Raw genomic sequence first — 25,173 nt, 5'->3', positions numbered from 1 at the left:
GATTATTAATATCATTAAATCCCGTGTGGCTCCATAAGCTATTAGAATCTGAGAATAACAAGCAAGGAAAACAAAACATTTTATTTAATTTACAACTTCCCGTGAGCTAAGGATACTTGTTGTAAAAAGACCTATTAAAATGTTTGAAAAACCTATCGCGTCGTTTATAATAAAATAATTATGTCAGGGCGAGCACGGCTTAAATTAATTACATGTTTTTTATTTTCAAAACTCAACTTTGAAAAGGTGGTTTCCTCAGTCAACAAATAATCTGTCAGACAGCATTCTACGTTCACTAATGCCGCCATGCTATCGAAGTAACTCTATTATAACAAATTACTACTTAAATAACAACTGCTTCTATTAAAACTACAAACTAAAACAACTTACCTAAATACCTGCGTGAAATAGACGACTTCCAAACAATACCACTAAACTGCACTACACTGCACTAACACGACACAAAACTATCACTAATTCACACTTTACACAAATAAATAAATTTCAACAATAATACATGAACAATTCTAAATTATGATACTAATATATCGAATGAAATGCAAATGGTTTGGTGAAAAAAATATAAAGTTTGACAGATAAATGACCGCGAACCAAAAGTGAAATAAAACTATCATTCTATCTCGTTCTGACGGACGGCGGACGGCGGACGGCGACAGAAGTTCGGTATCATTCTATCTCGTTCTGGCGTATCTCTCCGTCCCTATAACTCGAAAAATTGCGGCTTCCCTAGCTCCTAAGATTGGCACGCTTTGTGACGTCAAGGTCACGATCGCTGCAATAGAAACTTTGTACTGGATTCCTGTTTCGCCTTACGAGTTACCTTAGTCCTTACTAACGACGACCAATTGTGCGTGAGCGGGATTTATTGCGCGGTGTAAAATAGTAGGCGGATATTTCTTATAGTTATTTTTTAAAGCAATTGTTATTATATTATTATATATTATATATTTATATTTTATTGTTATTAATTTGTTTAAATGATAATGAAAAATAATAGACACTAGTGTTTGCTATATTTCGAAAGGGAAGCCGGTAGGAATCGAGTTGTATGGAGCCTTCGCCACTGGTATGCATCACTCCATTACAGTCTGTAGTCCTCCCCGGAGGACGCCGACGTGATCATATTTACACAACTGTTCTTATGGGACGTACTGCGATACTCCCTGGGTACATACAATATGTATTATTGATGAGAAATCCCAGAGTACAAGTGACTTGTTCGATAGCTTATATCGAGTAACTCAAGTACAAACTTGTCTACTGTAGACAGATGTCGGAAGTTTCGCACCGAAAAAGATATCTTACTAACTCTTTACAAAATAGGACTCCATCTAATCTTTCTCTGAGCTCTTGAGCTGAGCTCGAGACCCTTCACGCCAGTGTTTGTGGAGTCAGTCCGTGGAGTTGTTTATTGGTGTCTCCTCTGTTCTCGAGTGCTCGGCCAACAGCCGGCCAGAGTCGAGCCCACTTCACTAGAGTGGGCTAACAGAAAGCTTTTGAGGTTATTTTATTATAACCGTCTGTATTTTTCAACTCACTTATGAATTTAAACCAAACAACTTACAGCTGTTGCTGTAATTGGGGATAATTTAACAGATTCAAAACATTTTTGCATGCTTCTCAGCTTAGAATTTCACGATAAGACGTGCATGCATTAATAAAACCAAAGGTTTATGATTAATCTAGATCTAAGACAGCAGAGGTCCCAAAAAGACCCAATTTTACTATAATGAAGCTTTGTCCAACATAATATATGTATACATACACGTTTACAAAGCAAGTTAAACTAAGTTGCTGCCGACCCCCATCACTACAACAGTTCTAAACGCAATATTCCTTGTTTACAGGTGTGGACGTGACGGCGAACCAGGACGAGATCTCGTCGCACGAGACGTTCCAGCTGGAGTTCGACTGGGCCACGCGGCGCTGGTACATCCGCACCATGCAGGACCGCTACTGGACGCTCGAGACCGGCGGCGGCATCCAGGCCTCCGGGGACAACAAGTATGAACCTCTATATATATCATGGACAAAACTTTTAAAACTATTGAAATTTGTTATAACAGGTCACAGCTTCTGGTATAAGTCAATTATGTATGTTCTTCGTCGATTTAAGTTGACCGTTCTAGAAGACGGACGACTAGATTTGCTAATATTACCAAACTCTTATCTCTCTATAGGGTTCGAGTACCAAATGAGTCTGGCAAAGAGTAAATCAAATACAAAAAGTAAAAAGTGATGATTTCTTGAAGCCATTTCTTTCCCTCATATAAACTTTTCAAAATGTTGAGACGATCCAACTTCCATGAAAAAAATAATGTTTTACTCCTTCCTGAAAAATGAAATCTTCTTGTCAAGGTCTTCCAACGCATTGTTCGAGCTGGAGTGGCAGGGCGACGGCGCCGTGGCCTTCCGCGCCAACAACGGCAAGTACCTGATGACCAAGCGCTCCGGACACCTGTACGCCAACGCTGACGCCATCGACGACAACTGCAAATATTACTTCTATCTTATCAACAGGTGAGTAGATTGAGTGGAAGATGTTGAAAGAGTTTGACGCAAAAATGTGGTATCGGCTTAGTCAATGAACCAGCAGGTACACTGTATTGCACTTACAGTAAGGTGGCTACAACGTAGTTAAGAGTTCCCCGTACAAATTATTTTGATAACTTATTTGTTTCTGCTCCAACAGTCTTTTGAAACTGGTATCAGAACTAAGTTTGGTTCATAGTAACTTGCACCTTCAAACTTAAGTTACATTACGCAAACTGATCGTCAGGTTAATATTCCGTTTAATTATAAATCCCTTCTAAGTTCACCCAATAATGAGTTTAATTACAAATGCCTTGTCCTCAGGCCTATTCTGGTGCTGAAGTGTGAGCAAGGCTTCGTGGGCCCCAAGGGCGTGCGGCTGGAGTGCAACAAGGCCAACTACGAGACCATCCAGGTCATCCGCGGACCTAAGGGAGCCGTTTACTTCAAGGGTGAGTCACACTACACGCACACTTCGCGAGACTATTGTCCTTATTAATACAAGCTGAACAAATAATACTTTCCCTATTAATATATATATCGGTACTGACTATGTATTTACACAGTTGTTTATTGTCGGCCATAATGATAAAGAGATTGCAGTACTCAATATCAAAAAAATTAAAGATGATGATAATTACAATATTTACACTGCATGTTCGTTCCAGGACAAAACGGCAAGTACTGGCACGCGGACAGCGAGAGCGTGACGTGTGACGCAGACTCCCCGCAGGGCTTCCACCTGGAGCTGCGCGAGCCCACGCGCCTGGCCATCCGCGCCGCCGCCGCCAAGGCCTACCTCGCCGCCGCCAAGAACGGCAACTTCCGCCTGGCCGGGCCCGACCTCGCCTCCGCCACGCACTGGGAGTACTGAACACTCCCCGCACTCGCCGCTACGCCCATCCCGCTACACCACTTTCGTTGCTTGAGTCCTCGGAGAGATCGACGCCGTTAAGAAATATCAACCGTTTATTATTGCCTGAAGATTTGCCTAAATGTGTTTATTTGAACTTTTTGATACAATTTACAAACTGCATTTAAATGATATTGTAATAACAGCAGTGCTGTCAACAGTTTGATTTATACAATCACTGCTACCATTGACCGAAAATCAAACATTACAATTTTTATGTCTGAATGATCTCTCAAACAACTCCTATTCGCAATACTCTACATCATCATCATCATCATCATCGTTATCGCACGTCCATTGTTCACGAGCGCAGCGTTTGCTGCTGATGCCTGTTTGGCGTGGGACTTAATACATCCAAAATGTCATCATAGAGGGCGCGCGCTGCCGACCGACACCACTTTAGTCACCCCCTTTAGCCGCCATCTTGTCAGAATGGTGGCGACGAACGACCCACTCGGCTGATTCTGAGACAGAATCCGCTGCCAATGGTTAAAAAAATTATAATAAAATGAGAATGTTAGTCAATGTCAATGCATTGATGTTACACATTTCGTACCAAAAAAAATATGATTTAACTAAGATGGGTCGGTGGCAGGCGGCGCCCTGTTTTGCATTTAGTACTATTAAGATGATAGTATCGCGCGACGGAGCGCGAATGTGATCATATTGAAATATCGCTTCACCTTATATTATTGTAATCATAGATTATTTTATTATAACTAGATCTGCCGTCACGTCGCTTCTGTCGAATTATTTTAAGATTTAATATTTTGTGACCGTCACTCGTATCGCTTGAATTATTTATTCTAGATTGTATGGTATATAAATTTAGTATGAAAGACATTATTCTGAAAATTTTTCGAAAAATATTTATTGGATATTGTAGTGTCTAGTCGATGGTTTTTATACAATTTTTTATCAGCCCCCAATACTGTAACGCCGTCGTATCCTGTAGGTTAGTGAAAATGTTAACATCGTGAGACTGATGCCTACAAACAGCACATCGCTACACCAACACTGTACCGTAATTAATTTAAGTTAAACAGGGATTGACGCAATACCAGACGACGCGGGCCTCGCCTGCCAGTGTACCGGTACATTGCTCAACATAAGTCTGGCAATATTAACTCTGCATGACGATTTAATATACTAAATAACTGAACAAATAACTCCACTTTTGTAAAGCATTACACTACAGATTGTGTAATTTACAATATATTTATTTTTTAACCATATACATACGTTAGGCATAAGTTATGCACAGTTAATGTGACAGACTCGAAACTGATCTACACAAAGGCGACTTGTTGGTAACCCCAGCCAGCCGCGACAGCTCGCTACTCCCGCTCGCCGGCCAGTAGCGACGCTCGCGCCGCAGGTCGCCCGTGTGTAGGATGTACTCGCACTGAGTCTGGCTTCTAATTAATGAACATGTAAGGTAGGTAAGTTATTGTAAGTTATCACGTTAGGGTAAGCTTGATCCGCTTCCAACTATATAATCGTCCATTCCATGCTTTTAGAATTACGACATGGGATTAAAAACCATTTTTTTATTTTTACATGAAAACGGAGATTTTTGTAACTGGTGCATAGTCTTGTATATATACGATTTCCAACCGCGTATTCAGTGTGTACTTATGACATTGTTTGGGAAGCGTTGACTCTTTTATAATGAACAAAATGAGAAGTTTTTTTTTTATATTGAGGGTATTTTGTATTCAATGCTGATTCTGAAATATTTGTACGATAACGTCTTTGTAAACTATTAATGAATAAATTATAATCATATTGTATGATGATGTTTTATTTAACACCACATGTGGCTATATTATAATTTCCAATAGCAAGTGTCAATATTCGTTGTATAGAAAATCACGAACTAGAGTTACGAATGTAAATGAAATACATACCTTATTGGTTTGTATTAAGACTTAGTATGCAAGTATAAGTCATCTTATTTATGAAAAATATTACAGCTACTTGTACTAACTATACTTGATCTTCTATACTACATCGGTAAGACTGACACCAACCGCTCAATCCACCCTGGGCTAGGGTGTCAGAAGGTCGAGAGAAGTTAACACTACAATATAAAGGAAAAATCTTTTAAAGTACGACTTATTTTTCGACAAAAACAGGAATGAAACTTATAAAAATAAAGAAGTCTTAATCAAAGTCAACCGACACCATATTTTTCAAACTTGAATGAGAAATAGAAAATATTATGAAATAAAATAACACACAGGAATGTATTGAAAAACTTATATATTTTAATTAAATAGTTACATTAATCTTTACAGTTTCTCCCTAGCTAGTGACACGTTGAATTAGCATCGATGCATTTAATGGTCAGAAAATAATATTAAAAATAATAATTTATCTAAATAACTGATAAACAATAACCACATCAACCTGCTAGTAAATAAGCGAAAAAACAAACCTTCAATGTGTTGCCAGCACGAGAAATTAAAAAAAAACTGCATAGTTACCAAAAGGGGTATGTTATAATTATATAAATGCGATTTATTTTATAGGCAAGGGTAGTATTTTCTTGTTCATGGCAACACACTGAGCGTGTAAACTAATCGTACATAATTTATCTAATACGTTGAATACTACAATAATGAGGATAGCAAATAATAACATACATATAGATATAGTACACCGCATTATGTTACAAACAGGAATCTTTTGTACGTTACAAACGCAAATGTGTTGCCTGGACGCAGCGTAGCTCATCTGATTGAAGCTGAAATCGATGCGCAAAACAAGCTAATGCACCCGTGTTTGTAAATGTGAGGGAATTTCTCATTAGCACGTATTTTATACGAAATCAATTTAAGTCAGTTTCTTAGCTTCGAAAGAAATAATCTCCGGGTGATGTGGCAATAGGCGAGCTTGAGTTAAACAGGTGTTTAATGCTCTACAACGTACAGCTTCCATTATGAAACCAGGATCTAAAGACTTTAAATAAATACCCGGCTCAAACATATATTTATGTATGAAGTTGTATTAAATCAAATGAAGCTAAACTCGCTTATTGGCCTAAAAGTAGGGCTTTACAATTATTGCTTTTATTTCAGAAGCAGTCAAGTATCTCAGGCATATCTTTAAAACTACTATCATCTAAAAATATGAAAAAATATTTTTGTCAAATAAACGGTATTTTTTGTTCTGAGCTGTTAATCAGACTTCGTGTAAGACAGAAAGACAACTCTTGGTAATTCAAATTATTTGCAAAATGACAAATAAGTGTATGAACAGATCCTTGTTCATGGGCGTAACTGTGATCACGTGGGGATCAAACCTAATTAAAGCCGTCATAATTAGTATATGGACAGTATTGATGACTATTATAATTAAGCTCGACCGCGGCCAGCTTCCCTTACCCGGACAGCCCCGACCCGATACGCCCCTTATAAAAATTACTTAATCAGTATGTCGCGGGAAGCCGCGGTTACGCCCATGACGTCACGCAGCGTGAGTGGGGGCGAGTGGAGGGCGACGTATAATACATTAACTGTAATACAAAAACATTACTAAGGCACGAATAACAACTTGTTACCTTAGACGCCGCGACTAACTCCCAGCAGAGTCTCACGCGCGATGCACTGTACTTACGTACTACAAATACATTATTGTACTGAATACAACCTTGAAATACTTTGTGAAATGCTACGGTAAGATCTTTTAGTGTATTTAATTAAAAAAATATCATGAAAATTATAGTAACGTTAATATGTAATTATGTAAACTCGCTGTGAAACTCTGCTGACACCTTACCAATACTCTTTACACCCAAAATAGTCTGGAGCCTGAACAACGACTTTGTATTTGAACTAACGTGTGTATTGTAATTGACTTGCGATGTTTTCCATTACTCTGCGCCGATAGTTCAGTAACAAATATCATTGTTCGCGCCGATCACCAACATTATAATCGACGCCGGCCACAAACAAGTAACTCTATTGACTCTACTTGTCTATGCTACTCCCTAAATCATATGTGTGTTTGTGTGTGTGAAGAACATTCACACTGCACCAGTTCAGCTTTGAGCCGACATAATGCGGGCGGCATTGAAACTTCGTTAGCTAGTCTTTTTTTAGTTATTTTTTGTGACTTGCTTTGTTTATAAGTCAACTCATCACAATCAGCTCATTCCAATTTATTAATAGACAGTTTTGTACTATTTAATCTTGCAGATATAAATACATTTTATTGTTACAAATCAGTCGCACACACAGACACACACAATCGTCAGCTACATATAAAACACGACAGCTCACAGCGATATCCAGTCTATTATTAAAAACATTTCATTTTACATTATGTATACTGCGTCTTTAGTTATTGGGTGTCGACACATCGACACTAACACATTATATGCAAAGTAAGCAAAATATTGCAGACGAAACATTTCACCAATAAAACATACACTTAATTATTTTTAATTTATTATATTATTTTTAGCGTCAATAATTTTATACATTTTTTTATAAAAAAAATATTTAATATATTTTGTTTCCTAAATAAAATGCGAGTCCAGTGCGTCGACACCCGTAAGTTCTATCTACCACCGTATTGGGTCCACATTATATTATAAACATAATTTCACATGATTTTACCACACACCGTTCGCGTAAAGGAACCATTACGAATACAATGAAGTAGAAACATTTGTTTGGTAATGAGATGGTGTGGGTGCGGTAATAGAAGCGCGGAGGTACTGCCGTGTGTCGGACACCAGTGTCAGCGTCTGGTCATGTACACGGAGTGGCGGCAGGCGGCCCGACACACGCCGCGCCCGCTAGCTGCTGCCCTGCAACATTAGCAACGATTGATTTACAACTGGCAATACCAACAAATATTCATTTTGTAAATGTTGCAATGATTCTGGGCTGACATAATAATAATAATAAATGCGGACAACATCACATACATTGTTCTGAACCCAAAGTAAGTTGCCAAAGCACTTGTGTTATGGAATTCAGATACAACGAAGGTACCACAACACCCAGACCCGAGACAATGTAGAAATGTGATTTTTTACATTAACCCGACCGGGGATCGAACCCGGGACCTCAGAGTTAGCGACACCTTGAAACCGGTGCGTAAGTCACTCGACCACGGAGATCGTCAAAATACGTCGGAAGAATGTTCGACGATGCAGGATGAGTCTTTAGGATTGATTGATTTGATATGAAGGATTTAAATAGTGCATTAGAGATTATATAATATTTTGGCAAGATTGTAATGTTACCTGTGAGCGCGGCGGCTAGGAGAGGAAGGGGTTGGGTGTATGTCGCTGCGGGGACCAGGGCGAGGCCGAGCGAGCCCACGCGTCCTGGCCGTTGGTCCCGGGGGCCAGCGGGGGCAGCCCCGCGCCCAGCGGGGGCTGCGGGGCCGCGGGGCCGCCCAGCGCGGGGGACGCCGCGCCGAACGGGAGACCCGACAGACCCATCTGCTGCTGCTTCAGCTCGTTCATAGTCAGCCGCGCCTGATATATAAAAGTACAGTTTATAAAATAGCTCACAGATTTATTACATTTCATGTAAAAACATAATAATCGTCGTGTCTCACGGGCGGCGGCTGCGCGAACATGTTGTTGGCGCGGGGCGCGGGCGCGGGCGCGGGCTCCAGCGCGAAGGGGTTGGGCGCGGGCGGGTCCGCGGCGGCCGGCTGCAGCAGGCGGTCCAGGTTCACCAGCGACGAGTTCTCGCCCAGGAACGCCGACGGAGACTTCTTGATGGCGCCCAGGCTGCCCACGGGCGGGGACGCCGGCTTCGGGGCCAGGCTGTCTCCTGCGGAATGACATATGTTGACAATAAATTAATGAAACACCTTTGTTATGCTGAAAACGAAGTCGTCAGAATAACAGTTGTGTTGTAGTACAGAGGATTTGGTTATCTTTCTAAAAATGGGTTTGCATGTTTTAAGGCAAACAAGATTTTATATAAATGGGTATTATTTCTACGAAAGTGTCTTCAATGTGCCAAACATATTCAGTTGCACATACCGAGTGCCGTGAGGTCGAAGGGGTCAGGCTCTGCGTTGTTGTTGTGGTTGTGGTTGGTGCGCGGCCGCTGCGAGAGCGCGTCGAACTGCTCCAGCTCGGAGGACGACGGCGACGACAACACCGACACAGGGGACTTGCTCTGCAACTGTAGCACGACACGATATATAAATACAATGTTCTGAATGTACATAGGTATTTGTCTGTTGTCATTACAGTAGAATTAGTTCGAGGTAAGGGTTTGGGTGTTATGACGAAATTATTTTAACTAGGGTGGCATGGGACAATAGGACCCACGGCGGGGGGGGGGGGGGCATTCGGTGGTATGGATGTGGTCCCAGTAAGAGGCGACGATGCCGACGCTCTTTACACGTCGGCCTCCACACAACACGAGAAGTGACCTATCGGCCAGCACTACTGGCCGGTGGAAGCCCGGTGTATGAAGGATTGCAACAAATTGCCATATACAGAAACAGGCACAAAAATTAGGTTTAGTCAATAAGAGTTAACATCATCCGATTCTTCCCAAGAGGGAAGAAAAAGTTTTAGGTAAAGGAAAGGAGAGGTTATCTTTAGTTTGTAAGACTTGTTCTAAGCTCAATATATAAATATGAGTACAAGCTGCCAGTATCGTGTCCGTGTACATACATGTCCGGCGGGAGCCCAGGGGTCGGGCGGCGCGGCGGCGGGCGCCCAGGGGTCGCGCGCCGGGCTGCCCACTGCTGACCACGCGTCTGACGCGGTCTCCTGCGAAGGGACATATACATCGTTATAGAAAATCCTCATTGAACAGTATTACGTATAATTATATTTACTATGTATCTTTATAGAATATAATACATACATTTGATGTACACTAGCATGTAACAATATCTAGCATTTAATACGTATTATTGTTACTGCACACGTTTTTTACCTAGCATTACCACACACTCTTACCATAGAGTCTCCAAAAATACCAAAATCCAATTGCATAGGCTAACAGAATAGAAATTAAAAATTAATTAAACACGTCTAAAATTATGTTAATTCGAACTACTGATTTTTTTTTTTAAGTTTTTCCTATACAAAAATTCAAATTTAACTGTTACAATTTCGAATTGTTTGTAAACATCATAATTGATGTGCGGTTACAGGATTAGTACAAGAGTAGAGCCACCCACCGGCCTGTGCGCGGGCGGCGGCGCGGGCGCGGCCCAGGGGTCCGGCGGCGCGGGGCTGCCCAGCGACACGTCCAGCAGGTCCAGCAGGTGCGACTGCGCGCCCGGGGCCGCCTGGCTGCCGGGGACCTTCTTAGGCGGCAGGCCGTCTGTCGTCCTGTACAAACAAGTATTACTATACTTCTCTGACTTTCTATTCAAGACAACCATACATAAAGGAAATGGGAAAGGGAAGGATGTTTTGAAAAGGAATTTTTGGAGTACTCTGTGAACCTGTAAGTACCAACCTAACTAAATTCATATTAATGTTATCTAGAATGTCCTAACTACAACAACATTACGAAGATCTACTCTAATTAAAGTTTCTAAGGATGGTATCTCAGTTTATTACAGGCATCGAGTTCGGCACTGACTGTATTACATTCGGTCTGAGACACTCCATGCAGCCGTAGAACCAGCAGCGCGGCGGCGGCGAGGGCGGGGCGGGGGCGGCAGGCCAGGGCGGGTCCCGGCCGCCTGCCCACGGGACCTCGGCCACGGGCTCCAGCCGCCACGGGACCAGCGCCTGCGACTTGTACGAGTGCAGGCGGGCCTCCTCTTCGCGCAGGTAGGCCTCTAGTCTGGGGCGGGAGGACAGGGTGATGCGGGATAGGAGTCGCAAGGAACAAGGCTCATGCAGGAGGATGTAGCGGCGGGTATACTGACTGGAAGTCCTGCTGCGACTGGCTGATGGCGAGCTGCAGGCGCACGTCGTCGGAGCGGCGGCGGCGCTCGTCGCGGTCCGCCTCCTCGCGCGACATGGCCAGCGCCAGCTGCAGCTGCAGCTCCTCCTCGCCCGCCGTCAGCGGCCGCGCCAGCTCCGCGTCGCGCCCCGACCACTCCGCGCCGTCGCCGCTCAGCTGCCACAACACACGACATATACAGTGCTGCTGGGCTGCAGCGCGACAACGATGACACCCGGAACGACATCGATTAATCAGCTACGTTTTATAGATGACGAAACATTTACAATTTATACACAACGTTACGTTCACACGCAACAACGACAATACTAGACAAATATAAATCTTGTTGCAGCAATTAGTTAACACAATGATGACAAGATATACAGAAGCAAGGAAGTACAAAATGTTATGTTAGACAATAGACAGTCAGGTGCAAGTACATGGCAGTGCTCACCGCGGGGTAGGTGGGGCTGGAGGCTGTGTCGAGCGCGCCGTCGCTCCCGAACTGGAAGGACACACCCGGTTACACACACACGTCATATTAACCAATTGTTAGTCTATACTGTGCACAATTTTAGTACTAATAATACCAGTGTAATCCTACTGTATCCCGAGTTAAGAAAGATCGAACTATATAAAGGGAGTAGAAATATACGTTAAATTGCAGGAACATTAATTCTTGTTTGTTAATGACATCACGACGTTGATAGTAACAAAAAAATATATATACATATAGAAAGAAAACAGAAAAAAGAAACATATGGCAAAAAAGGGGGAAATTTATTGCCCGTAGTAAGTGATTCCGGACTCTTATGATGGGTACAAATAAAATATTTACAAAAACACAAACACTATCGACGCTTCACATCCACAACGTATTCTCATATTGAATGACAATTCAAATAATGTGTCGGTAGCGTTCGAGTTGTTCCTGGGCCTTCTAGCGTGGTGTTAGTGATTAGTGGTGCTCCCACGGCCAGTCGCAGGCGTGTGTACTCACTGCGGGGTAGGTGGGGCTGCTGGGCGTGTCGAGCGCGCCGTCGCTGCCGAACGCGCTCGCACTCTGCGCGAACCTTTGCTTCGCCTTCAGTGCTCTCGCTCGCTCGTTTTTCAATCTCTCGTCGTCTTTTAAGAGATTTACTAGCGATTTCGCCTTTTCGCGTACGTTCAGACCTGTAATGCGATGATCTTAATTCTTATCAAATTATATGAAAATTCGTAGAATTAATTTAAATTGTTAATTATGTGACATCTGTGGCGGATGCAAGCGACTGCCAAACTGGGAGGATACAGAGTAGAATTTGTATCATTGAGCAGAGGGGTCCTGTTTCATTGGGATAATAAACATTTTAATTTCCCAAAACATGAAATAAAACATATAGTTAAAAAGGATTAATTGATTACGGAAATTACGTCAGAACATGACATACATTTTACTATTACGACATGACAAACTGAACGACTGTTAGACAAAATTTCACCTATAAGGAATCGGTACTACAGCTCTGCACAGTGTACATGTTGAGCGCCTCTGCTATCAATCAGCTGATAAGGTAACTCCATACAATTAGCATGCGGCACGACGCGTTAATTAATTAGTCGCCGGCTGTTGCTACATCACTGCCGACACCTTTCGTAAACTATTTACATGGATTCAAGGCCACCCGTTACATCTAACAAGGTCGATTAGAAAGACTCCGGTCCTTTGAATATTAAAAGGACAGGTGTGTTTATATTGATTTAAGTGATTGGTTACGGTGCCTTATGAATTGTAATTTTTAACTAACAAATGATATTTATAGGGCTTGTTTCACCACCGCCACATAAGTTCCCATTAAATTATTTGACAGACTTTTCAGTTTAACTACCAGATAGCGGCTACTCAGTAATTGTAAACAGGTGCTTAAACCATTCTGGTAATATAAAACTTGTATTGTTCACACTCACCCTGATCCTTTCCCTCCTCCATGTACTGGAAATCCTTCAAGGTATGTATCGCGAATATGTTTTCTTTGCACTGCATGGCGACCTTTTCACTGCCTGTCTTGATGAGGTACTCCATGAGGACGAGCGCCTTGTAGACGTGCCGCCAGTTCTTGCCGTGGTCGTTGAGCCGCTTCCATATCATCTGCATGATCTCGGTGAAGGCCATCACGTTGTACGTGAGGTCGGCGATCTCCGCCATCAGAGTGCTTGAGGGGCCCCATGGATCGTTCGATGTCGCCTCGCGCACTTTTACCTGGAATCAATATGATTATGGTTAGTTTCTATAGACGATGATCATTTACTTATTTATTGTCACATGAGTAACATTTTTATGGCCTTTACATTTTTATTTCTCGAGACCTCATGAATGCTTAGCACTATTCTAATCAATAATGAATATAAAACTAGTAACCATAGCCCAAAACAAAATTGGAGAGTAGTCACTCTCCAATTTTGTTGAAGCCTCATCTCAAAATGATACAAAGTAAGATAATTCTGAGGACATACGACACCTCGCCGCGATGATCTCATGAATTAAAACTCCGCATGTCGGACAATACTCGAGCGTATTGTACACGTGAGTGAAACCGTACAACGTATTGTATTTTACCTACCATTGTTTTTACTTGCGACTTATTAACTCCCTCGGAACATAGGTACAACACAGACCGAGTCTAAGGAACCTAGGAAACTATTTAAACATTTAAAATGGATTCTGTCTTAAAAAAGGTTTTTATACTTGAAAGCGTAATACATCCAAGCCTACTGGTGTAACTATCTTGTTCTTTCTTCTAGAATAAACTAATCTCATAGCTGTTAACAGCAACGTGTTATCACATCAAAGCCATATTTTAATTCAGTATACAGATGTAAGATATGTCAGAACAACATGAGATATTCATAGTCATCGGCAAACATGGTGCATTTATCTACGATATGTTATAAAGTTTTACATTTATTTGATGCAAATAGAAGTCATGGATGACGTAATGAAAGGTGTCTTTGTTTGCAAGTTTAATCATAGTCAAATGATGCTTTGAGCAATACATTTGTTTGAGTAACCGCTGCGTTTGAACCAGAGACGTACGATGGAAATGTGTCGTGCGAGGATGTCCGCTGAGCCGTTTCCACCAGAGCTTTGCTGGATGAGGCGGGGGAAGTGAAGCGATTCTATTGGTTCCTTTCAAACACATCCCTCGCTACTTATCGTCGCTCATCTCTGGTGGAATGCCGCCTAAAGCAACTTTAGCAGGTGTGAAGAAGAGACGCTGTCATACTCCGTGTAACGCGCTCTCACACTTCTACATCTGTTATCATATTCCTTTAAGAGGTTTCAGTTTTTGTCAATTTGTGTGCAGCTATACCCAAATGGGCGGGAAGTATTTTATATGTTTACAGTACGTCGACAACTCCAACCCGGAAAATATCCCGGAACTGTGAAACGTGCAGTGGAAACGCGTGATGGCACCATGAGGTACTTATTCAAGCAAATGAAATTCAAGGAAGTCGAATCGAGGACACAGTTTGATATGTTGCTTCTTGTATACATATAAAGGCTCGTAGGATTTGATAACTTAATGGTCATAAGGTTTTTTTTAACTTGGTAGACGTTGCCAAGTAATATTAACTATAATAGACTTTGAGAGACAACTTTCCCTTAGTACCAAAGTTTCATAAAATAAATAAGACATGAACCTAACAGAGACAGCCATAAGTTTTAAGATAAGTAATCTTACGGCTGAGCAATCTCTTATTTACCCTAGTCCTTAGTGCGAATTATGGTAAATATTACAAGTATAAGGTATAGAAATGTCAGTCTGTTTTATAAATCTTACCTGGGCATCGGAATAGTTGTGCGCGAGGTTTTTAATATTTCTCCTTAGGCCCGCCACGTTTACTTGCATATCGTCCCGGCCACGGGGCATCTGAAACACAAACACAAATCTATTACTACTAATGTAATTAATAAGATGTAATTTACATTTATTTTTAGTTATGATACAACTAAAAAATGAATATACTGCAAGGCAGTTGTACTAAAAAAATACAGAGACAATGGATTATATGAAAATAAAACTAAGCGATTTCATCGTGTTTCATATAAAATTATAGTTTTAAGACCAAACTATGCCTTGAAACAGCTTTACATCGAGTCATGATGATGGTTGTTCTAAGGAATGTAAGTGATTCATAAAATTTATATTTCAATATCAGCTGGTCATTTGATGAAGGTTGTCAAATGACAAAGTAAATGTATTTTCTTCTTCATATTTTCATGAACAAAATCGCAGGGAATGGGTGTAGGCTGAATTTGGTATGCATGAGTAGTTTGTGACTAGCAAGGGAATAGTTTAAATGATTTATGAAACAGGTACAGTGACATGTGGGATTATGTATGGAAACGACCATTGTTCATAAAACAAAGTGTATATTCGAATCCCACGTGAATTGTTTTAGTCACTTTATTATTAACAAAAATAAGTCGAATACAAATTAATTACGAGTGTACGAGCATTATGTTTTTCTCCATATTATTATCAAGTAACATACGGTATAATACAAAGATAAGTAAGAATCAAATATGCGCAGATGTACGAAGGCATTCGAGTACATATTGAACATGTAAGATAACTAAATAAAGTTGATAGTGTTCATCGTACAAAACAATAGAATTATGATGGAGATAAACGTTCGCAAACAATATTTGTAAACAAATGAAGACTTGCATCGATTGTGAAATTCTTTATTCGGACAAAACGAATGAGCATATTTAATAACATAGTACCTATAGTCAAAATAATACAAGAAACGTATCCGTAGAAATCGTCATGTTTTAAGAGGAATAACAGAAATCTATACTAATATATGTACCTGAAGAGCTTGTTTGTTTGAACGCGCTAATCTCAGGAACTACTGGTTCTTTTTGTGTTGAATGGACCATTCATCGAGGAAGGTTTTAAGCTATATACCATCACGCTGCGACTAATACGAGCGAAGATACAAAGGAAAATGTGGAAAAAAACAGGGAAAATAATTCATCTTCGAGGGCTTCCGTTCAAAAATTCCTAAATTATATCTTCTAATCACGCGGACGAAGTCGCGGGCAACAGCTAGCAGATAAATAAAATGATGTACAACATACTTCATAATAGCTATTTATTTATCAGTTTAGAAATGGAAAGAATCTGAGTAGCTTTGGTATGCGTATAAAGGTTTAAATCATGGCCAGCAGGAAAACTTGTAACTGATTGCATTCATTCAAGGAAAAATCATGTTTGTATGTACAAGAGTGAAATAACCCATTTGTGCTCTCATATTCGTGGAATAGGAATATTCTGAATTAGAACTATTTGTAGTATTTAGGCACTTTGAAACGTCAGTAAACTTATTTAGGTGGAATTTTGTGTTTAAAACTATACAACGTATTTGTATAGGGTGGCTACTGAGTTTTTTTTAGGTTTCAGTTTTGATACCATGATGATTTTGCTACACATATAATCATAGGTAGTATAGGTCATATGTGTAGGGTTTATATTTGGTCCTAAAGGAATCTATAGAATTTTCGCTAATTAAATACTAAAAAGTCGTGTGTGCCATGCTCAGAACTTTCCATTTGTATGTATCCCTATGCAATTGAATAGTAAAAGTTTCACAAAAATAAGTGTAAAATACAGTAGGTATGTGCGTACATAACAAACATTGTCTGTCCACAGTCAGCGGGCGCCGGGCACTGACACTCCGTGGTCTGTCTCTAATTGCCTTCCAACTGTTTGCGAACGCGAACTAATTGGATACAAGATGGCGCATCATGGCTATTTTAGACATTTTCAATCACCTTCACTTACTGTGTATAGATCATAGTTATATGATCGCTTAAAATCACTTAACCTCGTAGCTAGTTAAAACTATGAAATGCAGTCGTGAAAAGTCTCTCCTTTGATTTGCGTTACCAAAGACCAAACGTTGCAAAAAAACTAGAAACTTAAAGTACGTATCCAATTAGTAAAACCAGCTGAAATTAAATCTGACTAATTAAATTATCGTTAGCATTCCAGTTGGCAAATACACCTACATATTTGGGTCAACTTAATGACAGCCTCATAGGTAAGTATCTATGCCAATTTTATTATTGCTGAAAACCGGATGCCCATGTACAGCGAAACCTTTTTTTTTTTTTTTTTTTTTTTTTCCGGGGTGAAACGCTAATGTCTTCAACCCACGTCGAGGGCACGACGTGGGGATATGTCGGACTTCCACCGACTAAAAACACCCCGGGCCCCTTCTACTGCTTTAGCCAGAGTCACGGGATCGCTCGCGCATACTCTGCGCGACTCTGGCTGGCTCTAGTCCTTTGGACTCCTTCTCAAGGGATGGGTGTAAAAAGCCCACCCCTCACTCCTCTTAAGAACGGGTGCGCAGAGCGACGCGCCCGTCTCCTTCTTGGCCTGCTGGCTGATCGAGTGTCAGGGTGCCCTCCCTGCCACCCACAGGCCCGACCTTACGGTGGCCGTAGGTCGTATGTACAGCGAAACCTGGCACTCAACTCGAGGACACTGTTGTCTCAAAAGTTAGGCCTTTTATGAGCAGTTTAGATTTTACCTAAAATAAAGTTTTATGAACAACTAAGTTGATTAAGAAGTTAACGATCACTATACAATATAATGTACATCTCGTTTTCAAAGTAACAGTGTTGACAATACACATTATTCGGAATAAAACAAAAAACAATTTGGCAGGAGCACAGCTTCCTTGTTCCTTAGTCCTTGTCCGTCTCAAAGGACCAGAATCTTAATTCCATAGCGCCGCCAACAATGGCTGTTATTTCGGACGTTTTACTACGTAAACATGTGACGCGTCGCAACATATATTTTTATCTGCGGCGATTGACCTGACGTACAAAGACATTTTGCTTAGTGTTCGTTCGGCTTTTCAAGATAAATTTATTTGGGTTTTATGATCGTATCATGATAATTATATTAAGACGTGTCAACGCCTTTACACAGTGCCAACAAAACATAGTCTAAATGACACGTAGTCTACTACAACACATAAAACGTTACCTACCTATTTTTTATACACAGTGCGAAGTTATGCTATTCACTGGTGTCCTTCCCAAACTACATTTAGTTTTTATCAATGAAAACAGAGATACGGCAACCTCCGATAAGACTTGGCAAGATAAAGTGTGAATCATGTCGATAATTACCCTACTAATGTGAGAGGACGTAGGTGCCAATATTACATATTGCCGATAGCAGTCGTAAACCAACTTAGTTAATAATGTTTGAGGAATATTTTGAACACATTTTGGTACTTGTTATTTTTACCGCACCTGCCGTAAATGACGTGTAGTATCTTATCAGATTACGGAACGGTGATTCAGACAAATTAGCGATCATTGTATTACTCATATCCTCTAAAATTTGACTGAACTCGTTATGATTTAGAGTTTTGGAAAAAAATATATTTGTAATTTAATGTGATGACAGTTTACACTTACACTGATAAATTAATCACTTTTAAATTTGTTATAATCTATATGGTGCAAGGTCAAGAAATAATGCTAGTAGAAACTGCAACAAACAAGACCTTGTGGCAAAAAAAAAACATGCAACGAAGAAACAAAAATTAAATCGAAAATATTTTATGATGCATGTCCGAGCGTCTACTGAATAATGTAATAAAATAAACTATAATGAAGTTAAATTGAGACGTTCCGGTCCACCGCGTGTACTGGACCACAGATGAATGACAAAATATACCAAAACAACTGTAGTCAATTCAGGCATGGCATGGCATTGCTGTTAAAAACAAATGCGGCAAGCGAAAACTCAAAATATTAATTCCATTAATTTATTTATCTACGTAACTTACTTTGTAGTGCAATAGTGTTGTATTTTGTTTAAATTTTAGACAAAAACAGCCAAGTTTGCGTGGTTAGTCGCCTCGTCTGCAGACAATAAATACATAAAGATATACATACAAACATTTTATGTTAATACATGCATATTTTTGATATAAATCCAGTCATAATATTCGCTGAAAACCTGAATGCATTTTGACAGTGATTTGTTTATAGATATTAACGTGTGTATTGCAAATTAGGTTTTAACTTGCATATTTTGATACTTGAACTGTGTTATGCTTAATTAAAATGGATTTTAAAACACGTTTTGAGTTGGTTATAACAATTATATCGATGTTAGCTGACATACGGTAAACGTGTTGACATTTCACAATTAACATTTTACACCCCCATATTGTTCGAAGGCGTTGCCTAGAGATCGCATTCAGGACGCCAAACAATGAAAATGTTTCTACATAGGTATACTGTATATAGTGAAATATTTGTTTACCAGATTAAATAACGCCAATGATAATCGATCAGTATTTTGTTAAGCTTCGAGTATATTTGTGATTATCATATCATTGCAACGGTGACGATTTCAAAAAGGACCAGCATTTTGCGGTCATTAGGACAGGCTACAGGTTAACAGACTGTAGACACTGGGGAATTTAAATTTAAATTGTTTAATTGCATAGCACAGTACTGAAGTACACAAAACAATGAAGAATTAATTCACAATCTTTAGATTGGTCTGTCAAAATGCAGCGTTGTTTGGTGTTGATTTTACCATCTGAATAGTTGCAAAATTGTGACATATCTTCTAAAAATATTAAGATAAGAAACGCTACAATAGTCATCAATTAATTCATAATAATATTAATTATGCATGCATAAAAATAGTTGTGCAAAAGTGACTGTGCATTGTGCAACACATAATATGTATTCGTAGATCTAAATAGATCTAGAACTATACTTGCAACAAAACCATAATAGAAAACGAAAGCCAATAGCAATTCACTCACCTTATTTATTTTTATTACTTTCGCTATAAACCGTCAGCAAACAATTGCAGTTTAATCCCAAATCATAGGTGATATCATAACACGATATCGCACAGTCACTTTACAGAAAATATATAACAAGTGCCACAAACTACTCGAAACACAGCACTACGTCCATATATCAAAAACACTACACTACTGGCCTCAATTTCTAACAACAAACCAATAACTAGCGTAGTTACACAGTAACAACTAAACACGTTAACATTTTGTTACTAATTTACTAATTAATATCACTTTTTGCATGTAATTAGTTTACGTACACTTGACTACATTAAGTACGGAGTGAGTAGGATATAAGTGAAGACGCGTTGGAAGCGTCACGCGGCGCGTACGACTCACTGTCGTCTAGCTGAAGCGGTAATGTGATTGTTAGGCTGCGCGTGCATGAGTCAACATGAGTTGGTCGAGGAAAGATGTTGAACCGAGCTACAGATGATAACATGCTGCGAATATCGCTTTTATCTGATGACTTTAATTTTTATTTTTATTAAAGCCTAAGACAAAAATATAAGGTCAATGATAGACGATAGAGAAACGTTGTGTAAGACAAAGCATTTACGTACATAACAACTCAACAAACAATGTACTAACAAAGACTCAATAATATATCTTTTAAGTACAATACACTTGCAAACAACTCAACTAATTAAATAGAAAACCGCAAACAAATTATTTGTGTCAACATAGTTTCGTCAGTGAGATTGCGATAAGATAGCAATGTCAACAGTCAGTCGTCAGGTGCGTGTTGGTTCGTGTGTCGGGGCACTAAGGAGGGGGTAGGTTGGGTAACGGTGGGAGGAAGCACTACGCGGCTGAAACACCGGCTACGTATATAAAACAAGTAGAGTTGTATTGGGAAGACTGTGAAATTTATTGCTCTTTATGTACACTAATGAAAATATTGTTACAGGATTTCAGGTTGTGACTGTTCAAGGTCAAAGTAATTTGATCATAAGATGTAATTTATTAGCGCTTTGTTATAAGTGTAACGTTTGTTTGTTGATATGCTTGATAAGGTGATTCATTTCTGAATTTGAAATGGAAATGTTGCAGCCATAGCTAAGCGACTGACGCAAATGAATACTTATTTCTGCACATAAATATTTAATAAGACCAAGGTATTAAGATAAAGTATCAGGCGATATTAAAAGATCTGGACCAGAAAATGGAATAGAGTAATTGCATTCGTGTACAAGGGCTATAAGGCTTGCTATACGTAAGAATGAAGCTATAGAAACGTTTCCAAAAGGGAGGTGTCTTTTTGAATTCCAAAGCCATCTCATTTCCATTCGGAGCTCGCAAATTGCTAAGAGTAAGCAGCCAAGTATCTGTTTGTACACATAAGACAATGAGGTGTTTACAGCAACACTTTCAGGGAGTGACGTCACGACGCTCGTTATCAAAGAGATAGCGACTTCGTACACCTTTGTTAGGTAGAATGTTCTAGATGCTATGTTTTCTCGGAAAATAGGAAATTGAGCAGTTTACAAACTCATATCTAAGTTCCTTTTTAGCAATTTCATTTAATAAAGGAAGTTGAAGTTATGAATCACTGGAGAGCCATTTTAAGAATATCAAAGCGAAAAGAAGTTCTGAATTAGTTTAAATATTCGATAAACCGGAACCAAACAAAAAATGCAAGGAAGATGGGAGCCTTTTTATAAAAAAAATATATTTAAACACGTATTATCTGATATTCTCTAGATTCTAGATGATAACGTTTGATCAAATTATCAAGATCTTTCGGAGAAGTGACACGAGATCTGCAATAACATTTGTTTTTGGAAAAAAATAAAAACATACAGAATCTCATGTATCAGGTACGTCTCAAGTACCCAGTTCTTACAAGTGTAGATTGTTAATGCTACCATACAAAAACAAAGCCGTAGCAATGCAGATTTAGCTAAGTCTGGTGTGGAGGTCGAAATAACAAATTATGTGGTGTTTGAACGATTATTTACGGGACAGTGGGCAGTCGTTGCGGATTGCGATACAAAGGCCTGTTTGACTTACTCACAATTGCCAATCAATTGGCTTTAACTAATCATAATTAAGATGTTTGTAAATCTATGATGGATGGATGACACGAATTCCTTCCTTTATGATCATTGATCAAATCTCTTGGATTTAGGCTAGCTACCTATGCATCGGATATAGTTCTACAACTTGCTAAATTGCTTCAATCAAAAATGTTTTGAGTAGTTAATTACAGGACAAGGATTCGACTACTTCAGATTAATTATATAAAACGATAAACGAATGGATGGAGTAGTTTTAAATTTATAGTTATTTTTACATGACCAGACTGCAATTGTATCTCTTAAATCTTGTGTTAATGATAGTTTCCTTCCGGCCAGCCAAGGCGAAGTGGTTTTCAGAATTGGGGATAGTGGGTTACATAACGTAGATGTTAAACGGATTAAACTAGTGTAGGGCTGTTGGAAGCCTGGTCAAGGCGAGTGCGAGATTCTTATCTACTTTTCAGGCGTCGAATAAAATAGCATTCATCACGAAAGCTAAAAAACTCAACGAAAAATCATGCCCACTATTTAAAGTTAGTTTTTATATGATTTTAAAACTCTTATGTTTCTGTTCGGTAAATTCAAGTGTCAATGTTTTAACATATTCTAAAAAAAATCTCCAAAACTGAAATCTATACCAAATTCCGCATAAAATTTGTTCAGCCCGACCTAACTGTATTTTTGTCAATACATACATTTCTATCTCCCAACAGCCGAGTGATCGTAATACCTGCGCTATAAGGTTTAAATTTGAATGTTTTGGGCAGTAACAGATGTTTAGATAATAATAATAGTGCACGCTTGACCGTGAAGCTGCCGTTCATTGAACTTATGATTTAGCTATGGATTTTATTTGCATGTATGATTTACGTAGCTCTCTTTCTGTCCTAAATTGGAAAGATGTTCGAAAACGAAATGCTTTTTTTTCTGCCGCCTGCTATTATATTTTAAGGTAGATAGTTTTTTCCTTTTCTTTTGTTTGGATACAATGTCTTTAGTCAACTAACTACTGCTTTACTTAAATAACGATTTTAAAAACCAATAAAATTATTTACCTAACGATCATACATCTATACAACGTCGCGTCGCAAGAAAACTGAATAGCGTTCATCTTCATATTACGTAAAGACGTAATCGACGTAACAATCAATGATTGAAGATTATGATCGATTAATTTATGCGTTTATGAGCATTGCATGGCTTTAATTCGTCACGATCGATGTGGACTGAGTACAACGAGAGTGCTTCGGAAACCTTGTTGTTAGAACTATTGTTATGTGCTGTTGAAGTCAAAAGGTTCATTGTCCGGTTCGGTCCTAAACATCACCTTTTACTCACTTATTCATAATAAGTTAAATGTGAAAAATATAAGACAATAATCTGACTGCGCATTTTTTTTTGTACGAGTTCCAATTTAAATATTTTACACAAGTCACGTAAAACCAAAACAGTAATAAAAAATAAAAATCATTGGCTAGGAACAGGCTCAAAAACGTTGACTATAAAATGTGTGCTAAACACATTTAAAGCAGGAAACAAAATCAGCTGATCCATTAAAAGTCCCGCACGAAATAAATTAAGAACGCGTTTGATCGTCAACACAAAAACGTTTACAGTTAGACAACAGACTGATACAGTGGACAGTCTATATTCGAACGTTAATAGGAAAACATTTGTAAAATAATGCGACTAGCATCACAAGTCGGAACTTATGTGACGTGGCGATGTCATTGTGACGAAATACAAATATCATAGGGGAGGATAGAAGGTTCAGCTTGATCAAAACTATATGAATACGAAGTTTTGTTTTAAATGTATTTTACAATAAGATCTCACACTAACAGAAAACCTAACCCTTTAAACACAACCCGGTGAAGAGACATCATCCAAAATATGGCGAAATCTTAACAGTACTATAAACATGTAATTCAGAAGTGCAACTGTCCTTACATCGCTACACATGGTGATATAGAGAGCGAGTTATCGCACTCCACAGATAAACAGCACCTGTATTACGTATTCTTTATCAGTGTATTGAACCTTCTCATTCGTCTGTGTTGCGAGACAGGTGGGACAGTCCTGCCATTGTCGAAGTCGTTGACCGACACATCCGCGCGGGATATTTGTTTCCGACTTATAATATTAATATGAATGATGTGTTATAATTATCTCGTCTACTATTTTGTTCGCGTAGATGTAAAGGTGAATAATACCTTATACGTCATTGTCATAATTAACATAGCAAGTTGACATGAGATGTGAGAAACGTTTTCCGTTTCATCATCTACGTTTGTAATTTTTTGTGTTAAGGTAACTCATTCAATTTGAGGCGCTTGTCAATGTCGTTAAAAAAGCGAATAACTTGAGGATACAGTATAGTATCCTGTATCAGGGATTTTAATAAGAAATTGAAGTAAAAAATGGTCCTTAACGTTGTAAGCCATCCGAAAAGTATAAAAAAAACTATATAACTATATAATACCAAAGTAATGTACTTGTATAAAAGATTTCTCAGGAAGTAAGACACCTCCATACAGATTGTGTAAGATTACTCCATGCACCAGTAACCAGTATAACTCGCATGTCGCAATAGCTTATCTTTTAACTTCACAACTTTTTCGACATTATGTGATTCAATATTCTAGAGCTATTTCATGCTTCTTGACGCTGCTGGCTGCCGCTATTGCCACATGAAGCAGTGTGCGATACCTATTAATATAAGACAGGAGTAAAGAAAAGGAAACAACGAAAATATTCATAGCAATGAAATTGGTCACAATCTCAATATTTGTGGTCCCTCCGACCATTTTATTATTTTATCAAATTGTTTGCTAGCAGCTCCAGTGCAGTGCGGACAGCGTTACCCCCCCCCCCTATCAGCTTCACACTG

General features: G+C 39.2%; 2 protein-coding genes across 7 annotated transcripts in view; one reads left to right on the top strand and one right to left on the bottom strand.

Moving 5' to 3' along the window:
- LOC113492240 (protein singed) overlaps nt 1-5,259 on the top strand; it is a 47,794-nt gene extending 42,535 nt beyond the window's left edge. The window contains exons 7-10 of the mRNA XM_026869623.1: nt 1,869-2,025; nt 2,380-2,541; nt 2,878-3,005; nt 3,222-5,259. Of these exons, the coding sequence (XP_026725424.1) occupies nt 1,869-2,025; nt 2,380-2,541; nt 2,878-3,005; nt 3,222-3,427 (653 nt within the window). The 3' untranslated portion in view covers nt 3,428-5,259. The remainder of the gene's footprint in view (nt 1-1,868; nt 2,026-2,379; nt 2,542-2,877; nt 3,006-3,221) is intronic.
- A 455-nt stretch (nt 5,260-5,714) lies between these two features.
- The window catches only part of LOC113492238 (epsin-1), a 35,625-nt gene continuing 16,166 nt past the window's right edge, over nt 5,715-25,173 (bottom strand). For 2 of the 6 annotated variants that reach the window (XM_026869618.1, XM_026869620.1), the window contains exons 2-13: nt 19,225-19,300; nt 15,186-15,275; nt 13,312-13,603; nt 12,365-12,537; nt 11,819-11,869; nt 11,345-11,538; nt 10,643-10,796; nt 10,128-10,226; nt 9,483-9,627; nt 9,047-9,267; nt 8,727-8,963; nt 5,715-8,285 (exon numbers count right to left, since the gene is read on the bottom strand). In XM_026869618.1, the coding sequence (XP_026725419.1) occupies nt 8,742-8,963; nt 9,047-9,267; nt 9,483-9,627; nt 10,128-10,226; nt 10,643-10,796; nt 11,345-11,538; nt 11,819-11,869; nt 12,365-12,537; nt 13,312-13,603; nt 15,186-15,275 (1,641 nt within the window). In that variant the 5' untranslated portion in view covers nt 19,225-19,300 and the 3' untranslated portion in view covers nt 5,715-8,285; nt 8,727-8,741. Of the gene's footprint in view, nt 8,286-8,726; nt 8,964-9,046; nt 9,268-9,482; nt 9,628-10,127; nt 10,227-10,642; nt 10,797-11,344; nt 11,539-11,818; nt 11,870-12,364; nt 12,538-13,311; nt 13,604-15,185; nt 15,276-19,224; nt 19,301-20,220; nt 20,654-25,173 lie in introns of those variants that run through there. The other 4 variants (XM_026869617.1, XM_026869616.1, XM_026869619.1 and 1 more) reach the window with 3 other exon arrangements.

This window comes from Trichoplusia ni, chromosome 3 (assembly GCF_003590095.1).
Source record: "Trichoplusia ni isolate ovarian cell line Hi5 chromosome 3, tn1, whole genome shotgun sequence".
NCBI classification, from domain to species: domain Eukaryota; kingdom Metazoa; phylum Arthropoda; class Insecta; order Lepidoptera; family Noctuidae; genus Trichoplusia; species Trichoplusia ni.
The sequence above is the reverse complement of the archived record's forward strand: the minus strand, read 5'-3'. Positions and strand labels throughout refer to the sequence as shown.